Source organism: Schistocerca nitens, chromosome 8 (assembly GCF_023898315.1).
Source record: "Schistocerca nitens isolate TAMUIC-IGC-003100 chromosome 8, iqSchNite1.1, whole genome shotgun sequence".
In the NCBI taxonomy this organism is placed as follows: Eukaryota; Metazoa; Arthropoda; class Insecta; order Orthoptera; family Acrididae; genus Schistocerca; species Schistocerca nitens.
Genome location: NC_064621.1, coordinates 268,822,282 through 268,839,333, shown reverse-complemented (window position 1 = coordinate 268,839,333; position 17,052 = coordinate 268,822,282). Strand labels below are relative to the sequence as shown.

At 41.5% G+C, this 17,052-nt stretch overlaps 1 protein-coding gene across 1 annotated transcript in view; it reads right to left on the bottom strand.

Annotated features, from left to right (window-relative positions):
• Positions 1-17,052, bottom strand: part of LOC126199515 (furin-like protease 2) — a 713,209-nt gene that overhangs the window by 239,218 nt on the left and 456,939 nt on the right. The window contains exon 6 of the mRNA XM_049936438.1: positions 7,185-7,357. Within this exon, the coding sequence (XP_049792395.1) occupies positions 7,185-7,357 (173 nt within the window). The remainder of the gene's footprint in view (positions 1-7,184; positions 7,358-17,052) is intronic.

The following is a 17,052-nucleotide window of genomic DNA, read 5'->3' as shown; positions in this document are numbered from 1 at the left end:
CTGCTTTTACATCTTTTACGTCTATATGGTCTACGAAGTTATTATCGGATTGTTAGAATAATTTGCTTCACTAACTTCATCATACCATAACGTTCTGTTATGTTGTATCTATCGATCTTCTGTTGTTATATTAATGTTTGAAGTACGCTTCTCTGTTTTATTCATATGCTTCATACGTTTAAATGCTATTTCTGTCTTCCGTGAATCTCATGTTCAATATTACCAATGAACCTTTCCCAGGATTGTCTATGATATCTTTTTATTAAATTCTTTGTTTTCTTTCTTTTTTGTTTACATATTTCCCATGCTTCACGTGTTCGTGTTTGTAAACACTCATTATAAACACTTTGTTTTTCTGTAATATTGTTAGCTATTTTTGTATTCCTTATTTTCTGTTTTTAATCTCACGATTTTTCTACAGTATAGCCTTTAGTATCAACCATTTGCAAATTCCTATGTGAGGCTTTCTACATGTAAGTTCATTAAGCTTTGTTCCTGCAGAAGATAAACTTCATATTTCAATTTTGCCTGTATCGTTACCTCTAGACACATGAGTATTTCGGATTTGAGAGTTTTTTTTTTTTATTAGCTATTACAGAGGCGGTTACTGAGTGTGAACGTCTTGCGTTCCAGGTTCATTTATTAATGTTTATTTTTCTGAGGAACGTATTTGTAAATATCAGCTGGTTAAATGTATCAAAAAGTCTTTCCCATTTTCATTAAAAATTACTTCACCAAATGCTGCTACTGTATCATTATTGGTACCTTTACAGTTCCTGCATTTAAGACTCCTGATATCAACAGATGATCAGTTTTATTGTATTTATTTACTTGTCTTTGCAGTTCTTTATAAAACATTTCAGAATCCTCGCGTTTTCCTTCTTCAGGTACATATACTCGCGTCATAGCCTGTCCCAAGGCCAGTTATGAAGGGAGGAGGGGGAAGACTAACACCTCTTTAAGAAACTTTGGATCACCTGCCCAGGTGATATTCCCTTGCGAGGGTCGCTTTCCAGGGTTACGGTGATGACTGCAAACGGTCAACAAGGCAATGTGAAACCAGACTCTCCCTACAATGATTTGAAGAGCGGAAGTAGCAACCATGTCTGCTGGGAATTCATTAACAGAGAAGAAAGGTAGGTAGATCTCTTAAGACCCGGTCGTTCATATACCTAGGAGAAGGTATTTACATTTACAATCCGATCCTACAGGGCGGGGGTTGTGCGATGGGCTGGTTACCTATCAATACAAAAAAATCCATAACTCATTAATCTCTAACGAATAAGCCGATGATTCTCACAGTCGACAACAAGACCATTATGAACGAAAACGAGTTGGTATTAAACATATATTCTCTGTACGTACCTGGAATATACGAGGACTTTTTAATATGATGGAGCTTAGAGCTCATAGGAACCTTGAAACGAAGAAATAATAACATTGCTGCTGATAAAACTTTCAAGGAAGAAGATCGTGGAACACAAACGCTTGTTTCTGACGTTTCGTCCAGAACTGAGCTGGACATACCCAGAAATGTTCCGCTTTCGTAGAGTCTTGCCGACTGACGGGACGGACGTATGAGAGCTACATATATATACTGTAGTAAAAGAAGCGTGGCCCGTGTTACACTGATAAGCAGAGATGATTCTTGTCAAAATAAAACCTAACTGTCTATTGTCCTCTTGTCAAAGAGCAAAAACCTCTTTAGCGATTTTGTAGAGCTACTGTCCATATGTCGTTAGGTTTGATGGTCTCTTCTATACTACTAAAATTGTTCATATATCCAGAATGAGATTTTCACTCTGCAGCGGAGTGTGCGTTGATATGAAACTTCCTGGAAGATTAAAACTGTGTGCCCGACCGAGACTCGAACTCGGGACCTTTGCCTTTCGCTCTACCATCCTTTTCTTTTTTTTCTTTTCTTTTTTTTTATTCTCATTTTGTCCGCGTTAGTTCGTTGTATCTGCCCGGGGCGGACGTTGTAAGACATCCGATTAAGTTCGTTGATGATCGATTAACTCAGTTCTTTTATTACAGAGGGTACGTAACCCTTTGTCCGAACACGCTGAGCTACCGTGCTGGCACCATCTGAGCTACCGAAGCACGACTCACGCCCGGTCCTCACAGCTTTACTTCTGGCAGTATCTCGTCTCCTACCTTCCAAGCTTTACAGAAGCTCTCCTGCGAAGTTTGGAAGGTAGGAGACGAGATACTGGCAGAAGTAGAGGACCGGGCGTGAGTCGTGCTTCGGTAGCACAGATGGTAGAGCACTTGCCCGCGAAAGGCAAAGGTCCCGAGTTCGACTCTCGGTCGGGCACACAGTTTTAATCTGCCAGGAAGTTTTGTTCATATATTTCACTGGCTTCTCTACATAGCCATGGATAATAATTCGTCGTCGTAGATAAAATGATTGTGTGAGGAAACCTTATTTCTTGACTTAGTGATTGAATAGCACGCTCTGCTACAGCCAATTCCTTCGACCGTGTGTTCACGCTTCTCCTGGTTGTTTCAGTACAAACGTCACCATACCTACACAAAGTTTTGTACACGACGCATATAGAGTTGGGTGTTTATCGTTTGTAGATCAGAGTGCCTGACCTACTTTCTCTGTTGATTTAAAAATCGGTCTAATGTCATGCTTCTGTAATATCTTTCCTATCTGATGTGTTACTTTTTTAATAAAAGGGAGAGAGCCTGTATTCTTCCATCGTTGTTTTTTCATTCATATCCTTCGGATTCCGTAATTTGGTCTTAGAGATCTGTTTACACCTTTCCGCAAGTAGCCATTTTTCCTCGAAAGCCTGCTTTATACGTTTTAATTCGACATCCAGATATTCCGGCCTGAAAGTGCTTTTGGCTCTATCGGTAAGACTTTATATTACACCTCTCTTTTGTTGAGGATAGTGATTAGACTTCTTATATAAATTTTTTTCTATGTGCGTTACTTTTCGGAACACCTAATGTTCCAAACTCCCTTCGGTCTGTCTCACAACTAAACATCCGAGAAAGGTATTTTGTTGTCATTTTTATTTCCACGGTTGACTAGCCACAAAACGATACCAGAGAGTTGTTTTTTTATTTGCTTCAAGCTGACTGCTCGAATTTCTCCATTTAGAAATGAGGTATATCAGGACCTAAAGGATTACCCATTGCAACATTATCAAGTTTTCCATAAAATTCTTCAGCTCATTGGAACTGACTTGAAGTAAGTCAATGCGTGGGAAGAGCAGATGAATCTCCTGGAAAACATCCGTTATGAAAATGATAACTTCGTTGACTGGGATCTTAGTGAATAAACATACTATGTTGAAACTACTTGCAAAGATATCTTCAGGAACGAGAATTAGCCCTTCAATTTTCCCCATAAAATGACGCGAGTCTTTTATATATGAGTTAATCTTCCCGACGTATGGGTGTAAATGAGTTGCCGGATACCTTTCTATGCTAATTAATATTCAAAGAAGAGAGAAAACTACGGTATAACACTCATGCAAGTATTAGTTGTGGATATTATCGTCAATATAGAAACTGGTATGGGTGCCTTCCGCAAAAAATATATTGGGAAACCTATTGTGTAAGCCTTCATTCTATCAACTGCAAAGATCTCTCTCGTAACAAAAACAAACAAGAAACTTAAAGGAACCAACGATTCCAATAATAATACATTAATTTACATTGATTTGTGATGGTCGCACAAAACAAGCAGCGAGTGTAGTAGTCATTCTTACAGATAAAAACTAAAAAGAAGAAGTGATTTTTATGACTACATAAAGAATGGATACTAATTGCTAGATTTAGAAATAAACCGTATTTTGGTTCAGTAGGAATACACAAACACGCGAGATACCAAGGGAACGCTGTGTCAAAATTTCAAAGCAATCGGTGAAGAACTTTCGGAGATACATGATTTTGACCAAAAGAACATTTACATTTTTTTATATAGAAGAAGATTACAGAGACTTGCTATTAACGCCAATAAGAAGGTTACTATAATAAACTAGCCTTTTCCTCCTGGTTTTGAGAAATCTTACCTTATTTACGATATATAAAACCGTCTGCAACTGAGGAACATAAAGGTACAGTGCTACGCATATAGATAGTGTCATCTGTCTTGATTTCTTTGCCCACTAACTCCACGTACACTGCATTTGTCTCCTGTGTGAGCAATGCTTATCACGTCGAAACTTATTGTTATATTTCGTGCTATCCTTTAATATCGGGGAGCTATTCAACACTGTACAGTATTGACACTGCAATACATTTGCGGCGGAAGCCCATAAAGCAAGTTAAAACTTTTATAACACCTGCGACAGCCCCTTTGTATTGCATGTAGGACGCTTCTTCCACTTCTGCTACATATTCACAAATTTTCTTAAATAAATCCGTGTATTTACTAGATTTGTAATAGTTATTTACGATAACACACTTTCCCTCTAACAGTCATGCTTCAAAGCAGAAGTCTGTTAGAAATATACTTTTTCCGCATTTTTCACGGTTTATTCTGTTAGTTAGTGAAGGAAATACCCTCTTTTACATTTGGACTGTAACACATACCTGTACCATGATCCCTTATTCGAACAACGGGAAATAATTGGATTAAATCGTTTGCTACACTCATGTTCAGAAACAAAACAGAGCACCTTGAATGAATAGAGATAGGATGCTGATATTCACAGGGCATGTATATCAGTATGTTCTGCACTAATGAATAACATTCCAGTCGGTATGTGTCCTGCTGCCTGGTAGGCGCAGGGTCCGCCATGGACCCTGGTAACTTGTTCCATGTGTGATGGCATCGGCGAGTATAAAGCGCGAATGCCTTCCTGTGGTATAGCCATCCTTACTGCATTAACCTGGTTCCAAAATTCATCTGTGGTGGTTGGCATTGGGTCACAGTACTGCACCCGTCATTTCACCATATTCCCCACATTTTTGATTAGCGACAAGTCTGGTGATCTGGCGAACCAGGGCAAAAGGCTGACTTCCTGTGACAGCAAGAGGGCATCTGCTCATGCAGCAACTTGTGGTCGTGCATTGTCTCGTTGGGAAATGGCGACTGGTGTATTGTCCAGAAAGGGTTCAGCTACTAGTCGTGGGATGTCATCCACGAAAGTCACACTGGCCACAGTGCCCTGGACGCGCACAAACAGTGATTTGTGGCTGTACCCAAAAGCACCCCACACCAGAAGGCCTTGAGCTCGCGCTGAATGTCTTGTGCGAATGCAATCACTGTGTTGCCACTCCCCCCCTCCCCCCTCCCCCCCTTCCCCTCCGACCTGTCTGCGGCGAACCAAATAGTGCGGTTAAGATTTTCCGACAAACAGAACCTGGGATCGTCCGAAAACACTTTTTGATGCCATTCCTAACCCCACTGACATCTCTCCATGCACCATTGCCGTCTAGCATGTTTCTGCAGGTACGTCAATGGTATGCGGAGAAGTGGACGATGAGCACGTAACCCATGACGTAATAAACGGCGACGGACTGCCACTCCTGATAGCGCACGAGAGTGCACGTTGCATCAATGGCGAGGAGGAAGCAGATATGTCCTTCATAGCCATTCGGATGACGTGTCGGTCAACCGGGTGGCGGGGTGGGGGGTCTGGGCAGTGCGACCTGACTCATCGAGCTGTATTCCGCAGCATTCCATGAAGCATTCTGCACACACCCATTGCACTGCCGAAACACTTCGTCCCACACGAGCAGCAATTCCCGGACGGATACGTCACACCCTCTCATGCCAATAATGTGCCCTGTTCCAAACAACCTATTTGGCACTGTTCGCTCATACTTCTGTGAGGCATCCTGCGCTTCTGATCAAGTCACATTGATCCATTATCTTCGGTTTATGGTGACAACAAGAGTCGCAGGCACATTTTACTGGTAGGTGGTGTTGTGCCGCGGTATCGATGTTGACTCTGGACCCGCGGGCCGACATGGTTCAGATGCAAACCATTTCTGCAAAACATACAAATATACATGTCCCATGACCATGAACGCCCTATCTCTAGTCGTTCAAGATGTCCTGTTTCTTCCTGAACGTATGTATACAAAATTCGATGTCAGATCAGTACTACTTCAAATAAATTTTAATATTGCATAATTTTATGCAGTTTTAAGTCGAGGTAAGCGCGTTACCATAGGTTTCATTGGAATATTGTGATATTCTTTAATGCAGGTCGTAGCACAGTAAATTTGGAAATTAGTGACAGTAGTTTTTTTCCAAGAAATTACTTGTGTTGGTACTCAAACTTCGTCAGTCTGTTGATCTGATGTATTTGGAATTTCATTTTCGCCATTCTGATTGGTTTTACAAAAGTTTCGTTGCTTCGTTTTGCTTCATAACGTTGTTGGGAAATTTTGTTTGCATCAATAACTAGTCGATCATTAAGTATATCAATAAATGAACTCCAAGTAGCAGGACTGTTTAATCTCGGAAGTAATGACAAACAAATATATAAAGGGGCCTAATCAGGTCATTTTGACCACAACTTACATAACCGTTTGTAAGAAGTTCTACAGTTTAATGTGAAATCCCAACCACACTGCCATTTGGCAATCTTCCTTAAACGAATCTTTGTCATATATTGGAGAAAGGAAAAACTTTAGGAGAGACTCCTATCAGTGACGGTTGAAAATCGGAATGTAGACTTTTATGGGGATTAGAACCCGGAATCTTTGTTTTTGGGTACAATGCTCTTACCAGATGAGCCAGCGAAGCGCGAAACTCAGTCTCCAACCATAGTTTCTGTTCTGCCTACACTGCTCTCCCACTTCCAAAATTTCAGTGCCACTGTACGACATACTACGCTCGACTGTCGGACTAAGAGTCCTGGAAGAAATGAGATTTTATAGGAATGACTTGGCGACAGCGAGAGGTCATTTCGAAATAAGACACACATTCTGAGGTGGAACGTGCCAAATTGGGACTCATTTGCAAAATGAGAGAGATATGTTGTCTGTCGTCGAGAGTAGCCCATGAAACACGTGTGGTAGCTCAGCGGTAAGATTGTTACCCGTGAGAGCTACAGTCATTTCAGTCCCGGATCAGGCCCAGACTTATAATTTGCCGAAGATTCCAAAACCGCACTCATTCCCCAATAGATTGAAATCTTCGTTCTGGAGAAAGTGACGGACATTTTTCCGAAAGACATCCAGTGGCACGTGAGGCTGGCTGTACTCACGCTGGTGACTCCACGGACGAAAGCCCTCCTGGCGAGCGGGCCTGGACCGTCCACCGTCTTGCCGTCGTCCTCCGGCCCCCACGAGGCGCTGTAGACGTCCACGTGTTCAGGGTTCAGCCCCAGGGCCCGGGCCTCCACTGCGTCGTTCACCGTGCCGTCAAGCATGCGAACACCTGCAGGAACAAGCACCGTGTATGTGAATGACGTATGCTGAAGTTATGAAACAAATTTTGGTACCACTTAAAGAGTAATTTTTGTATACTATGCGTTTTCGGCACCAATGTCATTTTCATGAGATTTTTCTTCTTTGATAACGAAAGAAAACTTCGCAAGCCGAGGGAGCTAATAAATCTTTTTCTTGGTTGACCGGTATCGACAGAGCTCTGCTATCATTATCGAATCAGCAAGAGGACGAACAGAAGAAGTTGATACGAAAATATTTTACAATCATGATATTAAACTTCGATAAACGGTCTTGTTGCATAACTTTAAAATACTTACAACATATTGTCCTTTAAGTGTTGCAATTCCCTTCACTTTGGGTGTTGTACGCTTCCCATTGCAATGAAGATCACTACACACCGGCATGCCAGATGTAGTAGTTTTATGTACAAACACAAACATAAGTGTACTGCGTCTGTACAAGTTTTCGTGTTCAGTACCAGCTGACAACTGACAGAAATGTTGTAAACACAACAACCGCATAGTACATCACCAGGTGGCACTGTCTCAGCTGACTGCATTATCGTCTTGTATACAGCATAAAACATAGATACGTAATTCCATGTAACTGAAGGTACATTTTAGGGATTAGTTTTATTTATATATTATTTAATCCATTACAGGGAAACATATTTTACGTATAATTAATGTATCTATAGTTACGTTTACTACCTCTTTTCATACTGTGGAGACAAAATTTTTTCGTTTTCTAGTTTTTTAAAAACAGTGCTTTACACACACTGTTCTAGACAGGTCACCGTTAAAAAATGACAACCTTACATAATTCTATATACGGAATTGGTATGTTCATCTACATTGCATATGCAGCCCCATGGCTAGGTACTCATTGCGAATATGACTGAAACAATGTTCATCATAGTCTATACTATCAAATGAAACACAAATAATGTTAACTTGTGATATACGACGGTTGGAACTTAAATAGTGGCAACTGCTAACGGTATACTACGCCTTCCACATCGATGGCAACGAGTTCTACACAACGCAGGTAACTACTTTGAAGGACATCAACAGATGCAAACATCGGTTGGGAATAAATAGTTGCCACTATCTAAGTTCCAATCCTCGTATAATGGGAAGCGACTTCGAACACTGATGGACAATATGTTGTAAAAATTTTAGAGCGTAAGATATAACTCCGTACGTTATGTAAGAAGACAGTTCAACAAGGTGTAATATCACGATTATAAAGTATTTTCCTATGAAATTCATGTGTTCATCCTCTTGCAGATCCGATGATGACAGTGTAGCTCTATCGAAATGGGGCATCCAATAAAGTGCTTTTTTTCGCGATCTTGGCTTATGAAATTTTCTTCAGCTATGACTTACTGCAGACAGCTCACAGACTGACCGTGTCAGTGATACATTATGATTTAAGTCTACTGTAGTCGAAGGGTACCCTCTCTGCCTGACCAGGCAAATTCACAATCAGTTATTCTGTCCAGGCAAAAAGGGTGACGTTAGCTACAACACAGTTGAAATTTGTTTGGTCAGAAAAGGAGAATGCTCCTCAACTACAACAGACCGTATCGACTTGAATTTAATCAATATGTTTTGGTGGCCAAGAAGGATGGTCATCTGCTACAACAGACTGTAGCCACTCGAATTCAGTGTCCGTGACATGAAAATGGCATCGGTGGGTGAAACAGATCGTGATATTAAAAAATAAAATTGCACATGTTGGGTTAAATCGTTTTCCATTAATTACTGGCGTTGTAGACACTCTGAAACACCAAGCCAAAGATGCAGAATGTACAGGGTGTCTCAAATCTGTTGAGTCAACTGAATTAAGTGATTGTATTGAGGTAGGGATTTTATTGAGGTATGGAACCAATGGTCTGAAATGCATATTTATCTGCCGTTGGTGGGGAGGCTTGCGTGCCTCAGCGATACAGATAGCCGTACCGTAGGTACAACCACAACGGAGGGGTATCTGTTGAGAGGCCAGACAAACGTGTGGTTCCTGAAGAGGGGCAGCAGCCTTTTCAGTAGTTGCAAGGGCAACAGTCTGGATGATTGACTGATCTGGCCATGTAACAATAACCAAAACGGCCTTGCTGTGCTGGTACTGCGAACGGCTGAAAGCAAGGGGAAACTACGGCCGTAATTTTTCCCGAGGGCATGCAGCTTTACTGTATGATTAAATGATGATGGCGTCCTCTTGGGTAAAATATTCCGGAGGTAAAATAGTCCCCCATTCGGATCTCCGGGCGGGGACTACTCAAGAGGATGTCGTTATCAGGAGAAAGCAAACTGGCGTTCTACGGATCGGAGCGTGGAATGTCAGGTCCCTTAATCGGGCAGGTAGGTTAGAAAATTTGAAAAGGGAAATGGATAGGTTAAAGTTAGATATAGTGGGAATTAGTGAAGTTCGGTGGCGGGAGGAACAAGACTTCTGGTCAGGTGGCTACAGGGTTGTAAACACAAAGTCAAATAGGGGTAATGCAGGAGTAGGTTTAATAATGAATAGGAAAATAGCAACGCGGGTAAGCTACTACAAACAGCTTAGTGAACGCATTATTGTGGCCAAGATAGATACGAAGCCCACACCTACTACAGTAGTACAAGTTTATATGCCAACTAGCTCTGCAGATGACGAAGAAATTGAAGAAATGTATGATGAAATAAAAGAAATTATTCAGATAGTGAAGGGAGACGAAAATTTAATAGTCATGGGTGACTGGAATTCGAGTGTAGGAAAAGGGAGAGAAGGAAACGTAGTAGGTGAATATGGATTGGGGCTAAGAAATGAAAGAGGAAGCCGCCTGGTAGAATTTTGCACAGAGCACAACTTAATCATAGCTAACACTTGGTTAAAAAATCATGATAGAAGGTTGTATACATGGAAGAACCCTGGAGATACTAAAAGGTATCAGATAGATTATATAATGGTAAGACAGAGATTTAGGAACCAGGTTTTAAATTGTAAGACATTTCCAGGGGCAGATGTGGACTCTGACCACAATCTATTGGTTATGACCTGTAGATTAAAACTGAAGAAACTGCAAAAAGGTGGGAATTTAAGGAGATGGGACCTGGATAAACTGAAAGAACCAGAGGTTGTACAGAGTTTCAGGGAGAGCATAAGGGAACAATTGACAGGAATGGGGGAAAGAAATACAGTAGAAGAAGAATGGATAGCTTTGAGGGATGAAGTAGTGAAGGCAGCAGAGGATAAAGTAGGTAAAAAGACGAGGGCTAGTAGAAATCCTTGGGTAACAGAAGAAATATTGAGTTTAATTGATGAAAGGAGAAAATATAAAAATGCAGTAAATGAAGCAGGCAAAAAGGAATACAAACGTCTCAAAAATGAGATTGACAGGAAGTGCAAAATGGCTAAGCAGGGATGGCTAGAGGACAAATGTAAGGATGTAGAGGCTTATCTCACTAGGGGTAAGATAGATACTGCCTACAGGAAAATTAAAGAGACCTTTGGAGATAAGAGAACCACTTCTATGAACATCAAGAGCTCAGATGGAAACCCAGTTCTAAGCAAAGAAGGGAAAGCAGAAAGGTGGAAGGAGTATATAGAGGGTCTATACAAGGGCGATGTACTTGAGGACAATATTATGGAAATGGAAGAGGATGTAGATGAAGATCAAATGGGAGATACTATACTGCGTGAAGAATTTGACAGAGCACTGAAAGACCTGAGTCGAAACAAGGCCCCCGGAGTAGACAACATTCCATTGGAACTACTGACGGCCTTGGGAGAGCCAGTCCTGACAAAACTCTACCATCTGGTGAGCAAGATGTATGAAACAGGCGCAATACCCTCAGACTTCAAGAAGAATATAATAATTCCAATCCCAAAGAAAGCAGGTGTTGACAGATGTGAGAATTACCGAACAATCAGTTTAATAAGCCACAGCTGCAAAATACTAACACGAATTCTTTACAGACGAATGGAAAAACTGGTAGAAGCCGACCTCGGGGAAGATCAGTTTGGATTGCGTAGAAATACTGGAACACGTGAGGCAATACTGACCTTACGACTTATCTTAGAAGAAAGATTAAGGAAAGGCAAACCTACGTTTCTAGCATTTGTAGACTTAGAGAAAGCTTTTGACAATGTTGACTGGAATACTCTCTTTCAAATTCTAAAGGTGGCAGGGGTAAAATACAGGGAGCGAAAGGCTATTTACAATTTGTACAGAAACCAGATGGCAGTTATAAGAGTCGAGGGGCATGAAAGGGAAGCAGTGGTTGGGAAGGGAGTAAGACAGGGTTGTAGCCTCTCCCCGATGCTATTTAATCTGTATATTGAGCAAGCAGTGAAGGAAACAAAAGAAAAATTCGGAGTAGGTATTAAAATCCATGGAGAAGAAATAAAAACTTTGAGGTTCGCCGATGACATTGTAATTCTGTCAGAGACAGCAAAGGACTTGGAAGAGCAGTTGAACGGAATGGATGGTGTCTTGAAGGGAGGATATAAGATGAACATCAACAAAAGCAAAACGAGGATAATGGAATGTAGTCGAAGTAAGTCGGGTGATGTTGAGGGTATTAGATTAGGAAATGAGACACTTAAAGTAGTAAAGGAGTTTTGCTATTTGGGGAGCAAAATAACCGATGATGGTCGAAGTAGAGAGGATATAAAATGTAGACTGGCAATGGCAAGGAAAGCGTTTCTGAAGAAGAGAAATTTGTTAACATCGAGTATAGATTTAAGTGTCAGGAAGTCTTTTCTGAAAGTATTTGTATGGAGTGTAGCCATGTATGGAAGTGAAACATGGACGATAAATAGTTTGGACAAGAAGAGAATAGAAGCTTTCGAAATGTGGTGCTACAGAAGAATGCTGAAGATTAGATGGGTAGATCACATAACTAATGAGGAGGTACTGAATCGGATTGGGGAGAAGAGGAGTTTGTGGCACAACTTGACCAGAAGAAGGGATCGGTTGGTAGGACATGTTCTGAGGCATCAAGGGATCACCAATTTAGTATTGGAGGGCAGCGTGGAGGGTAAAAATCGTAGGGGGAGACCAAGAGATGCATACACTAAGCAGATTCAGAAGGATGTAGGTTGCAGTAGGTACTGGGAGATGAAGAAGCTTGCACAGGATAGAGTAGCATGGAGAGCTGCATCAAACCAGTCTCAGGACTGAAGACCACAACAACAACAACAACACATGGGTACACACAGCGTACACCGTGTAACAGTAATGTAGCTAACAGTAATTGTTCGTAACGATGACCGCCAGGGTCAGTGCATGTATTATAACAGCGCTGGCAGTTCTGCCGCAATCTCGTATAATTCCCCGGTGGCTGTGGTACAGTGGAACACGCAGCGGGTTATAACACCGTACACACCTGGGCACCAAACAGACATACTCTACTCAACTTAGCTCATAGCACCTTTGTCATGTTACATTCGCATACTTCGCACCGGCCGAACGCACACTCTATCCCTGGTATAACTTTTCCACTGCATCAGACAGCTCGTGATGTGTCCATGGCGAGGTGCGGTACTGTGACAGTACATGACACGTAGTCGAAGATGGAACGTTACTCGTCACGAGAGTTGACGGACATGCATTTAATGTACGGTGTGGGAGGAACGCTTCCCTTACAGAATGACATCCTACCTTGAAGAAATTCATCTCTATGGACACCAACACACTTAGACGGAAGTCGGAAGTTGCGAGATCCTGTAAGTAAGGTGGATGAGAAAGAAAGAGTCCAGTAAAGTTTTGTGAGCATCTCCCAGGTGCGCACACTCGTGTGAAGCCTTGCGTTGTCATGGAGAAAGACAAGGTCGTTTGCAGTTTTGTGGCAACGAAAGCGCTGGAGTCGTTCCTTCAGCTTCCTGAGGGTAGTACAACACACTACAGAGTTGATCGTTGCATCACGAGGGAGGACATCGAACCTCTACAGAATTCCAGAGGAAGGTCGCCATGACTTTACTAACGGTGCGACTTCGAAATTTTTCTTCGGAGGAGAGGTGGTGTGCCGCCACTACACGTAAAGCTGTTTTGTCTCCGGTTCGAAGTGGTGAACCCATGTTTCATCGCCTGTGACGATGTTCGATGTTCGTCATGATCAGGGTCATAACACACAAGATAATCCGCTTAGATAGTCCTTCGGTGCTCTTTATGATGTTCTGTTAGGCGGGGAGGAAGCCAGCGGCACACCTCTGGGCACCCCATCTGGAGGACGACGGTATCAGCACTATCAGCATAGGCGCCCAGTTGAATAGGGGTGAGTTTAATTGTGATCTGTCAATCACCTCGAGTGAAAGTGTCCGCACGTTTCAACACTGGAGGAGTCACCGCTGTGCGCGGCCAGCCGTCAAGTGGAAGATTGGACAGTTTTGAGTGACCACAGCGGTGATGATAAACGCCTCACCCAACGACTAACAGTGCCTTGGTTCACTGCTGCCATGTCTCCATAGACATTCGCCCAATATACCTGCGATGCTCCGTTTTTCCGCCAAAAGAAACTCAGTGACAGCTGTCTGCTTAAGACGCTCCTCCATTACACATGTCATTTTGAATGCTATATATAGCGTCACCACCAATCTAAACCTCATAAAACTGTAGCGCCTGAATCGGTACTTTCCCTTGATGTGCCAGAAGAAATTACCCCTTTTATCCATCAAAACTGGCTGAGAACAAAGTGTATTGCGTAACGTATCTAATGCCCCTCGTATATAGAAACATTCCTCATGAATCTGTCTGCTTGTTAAAACTGTATTGAAATCCCTACAGTAGTTCCTCAGAGAAGACTTAACTCACAGGCAGAAAAATGATGCGAGGAACTTTAATTTATGATATATGTAGATTCTGGTCCGTTAAAGATTCTGGTCAAGTTTTGCTGCTCTGTGCAGCTGCGGTGGCTGTTACTTTACTGCTTCATCCGCCACATACTGGGTCTTCTGAAGCTCGTATATCTCGTAGCTCCCATCACTGGCGCGTCATTCCAAACGCAAATTATATGTGGAACTCTTAACGATACATGCGTTACTCATCCGTCATTACTACAATTGTAAATTATATCGACAAACACTCCCTTTGAATCAGTATATCTCTTAGTGAAAACGTATCGAAATCACTATGGTAGTTCCTGAGACTAACCTACACGTACAGAAAAACGTGGCAGGGGACAAGACTTTTCATGTCCATGGTAAGTATTTCAACATTCCGTATAGTCACATAATTCTGTGTATGAGGCTTGATTGTTATACAGCAAATATCACAGTTAGTTCCGTCACAATAAAACACTAATTGGATTCTCATAGTTTAACTCACATTTTTACGATTAGACGTGTTTTACCACTCACAGTCCAAAATCTCATATGCTTCGGGTACTGCCAACGTTAAGAGAAATAGCGGCTGCTGAGTGAAGATTCTTTACGTTCCTCGACAACTGAGTCAACAAATAAACTCACAAACAAAAAATATGAGTGAGCTATTGAGGAGCTTTATTTCAAAAAATCCGTTTGTCGATTTCTCTCGATTTCGTGATTTCCGTGCAGTCGGGTAGCCGTGGTCGAAGCCACTATACTCAAGAACTGAACAGGACTAAAGCAACCCTCTCACTTCGCGGTAGCTGGAAAATGGAGAGATTCTGCAATAACAACGCAGGTCAGAAATGTTTCTCACGAAATTGTTATTACTTGAAAGTCGTTATTTTTGTGATAAAGGAGGCGATAATTCATTGCCGATTCCTTTAGTAGCCTTCCCAACATTTGCTGTGTACTGAAGAGTCTGCAGCTGTTTGTCCTAAGACTTTGTGGTCAGGTAATGAAGCCAACAGACAGCATTCATGATCAAAAGACGATAGAAGTCAAGAAAGAAAGCAAAAAGTAAATAGAAGTATAATTCAGAAATCAAAGACTACAAACCACGGTCTTAATTCTTGAGGAGTGGGACACAAATAATTTTCACCTCACGGATTGTCTTTGGACAGAGAGAAGACGGAGTGAACTGGGATATTGCTGAATAGGACAATAATAACGTAAGGAACGAACGAAATATTTGTGTAATTTTTCCGACCAAATGTTACTGTTCATTGAAATTAATAGGATATACACACTAGAGAAACTATTGTGTAAATTTCTCGGACATCTTTTGGGTGTGATATTAGTGCTTTGCAAAAGTAATTTGTGTTGTTAGGCTGAAACATCACAACAACGTTTCAAGTATGTCTCGGACGATACTTAATTATATGTATATTCGTTTCATCAGAAATACCCGAAAAACAGAAATAATTATAGCTAAGATGATGTTTACCAACTGATCATATCAGTGTAGATGCACACCATGCTCTAACTCTTACGGGAATCAGCGAAATGTAGCGAATACTGAGGATAATGAGCAAGGGGCACTGCATTGGTAGTGTGAGGATAAGCTGAGAATTTGGGGGCTGACGGGAGGTGTGCTAGGGTAGTTCGTGGAATTCTGATGACCACTGTGTACGGATGGCGCAGTGGACAGCATATTTTCCAAGCAAGCAGAAGACACTGGTTGGAATTCCAGTTCGCCACAAATTTTCAACTTCCCCCATTGATTTAAATCAGTGCCTACCAGCTGGTAACGTCAGTTCCTTTGCGTCTCGAAATATGATTATGATTAAGAACCACAAGATAATTTATCATATGTTAGAGGACATTGTGCTCTTTTCCACTGTTGAGCTCTGAACGCTGTATCGCCGTTTACATCACAATTCTCCTGAAATATCAATTTTAAACGATCAACCTGTGCATCAGAACCAGAAAATAGGAAACTTTGAGATAAATATCATTATCCAAAGGAATTAGCGATCTGAGATGGGGATAATAATGTATTATAAATAATTCCATCTAATCACTGAAGACTCCATAAGCCTACAACTCTGTGGACAAAATGTACTGCACATCATATCTTTAGATACCACAGCTTCTGGCAGTAAATATTTCTACCTTTCCAACGAGGAAAATAATTCCTTACCACTATTAGCACGTGTTTCCATAACAATTTGCATCTGTTAGTCCTAACCACTAGCCGGCCACTGTGACCGAGCGGTTTTAGGAGCTTCAGTACGGAGCAGCGTTGCTGCTACGGTCGCAGGTTCGAATCCTACCTCGGGCATGGATGTGTCTGGTGTCCTTAGGTTAGTTAAGTTTAAGTAGTTCTAAGTCTAGGGGACTGATGAACTCAGATGTTAAGTCACATAGTGCTTAGAGCCATTTGACACATTTTGTCAGTTTGAAATCGCAACTGTCAATTAATCACTATCTGTTTTTCACGATGCTACTCAAGGAGGGACAAGGATACTCTATACCAAGTTTTTGACATGAAATTCCTTACGTGTGGTATGAAAAATTTATTAAAAGGGAAAGCTGTGGCTGCTGAAAAAAGTGCAAGCAGTTTTTTCAGTATACTTTCAAGAATGTGGTGAAATATATAAAATATTTGAACTGGTGAGTAATATGTCTGGGTGTGCAAATTTCAACAATAGAAACGTCGATCTCTATTTCTCTCTCTCTGTCTCACTGTGGAGAAGATCCTTTTTCAGCTTTGTACATAAGCAGCTCGACCTGGTGATATTTGTCATCCGTACTCCTTCTGAGAAGAAGTTATTACTTGCAGGCAGGCGCAAATAGATGTGATAATATTGCATACTGTTTATATGATCCAATACA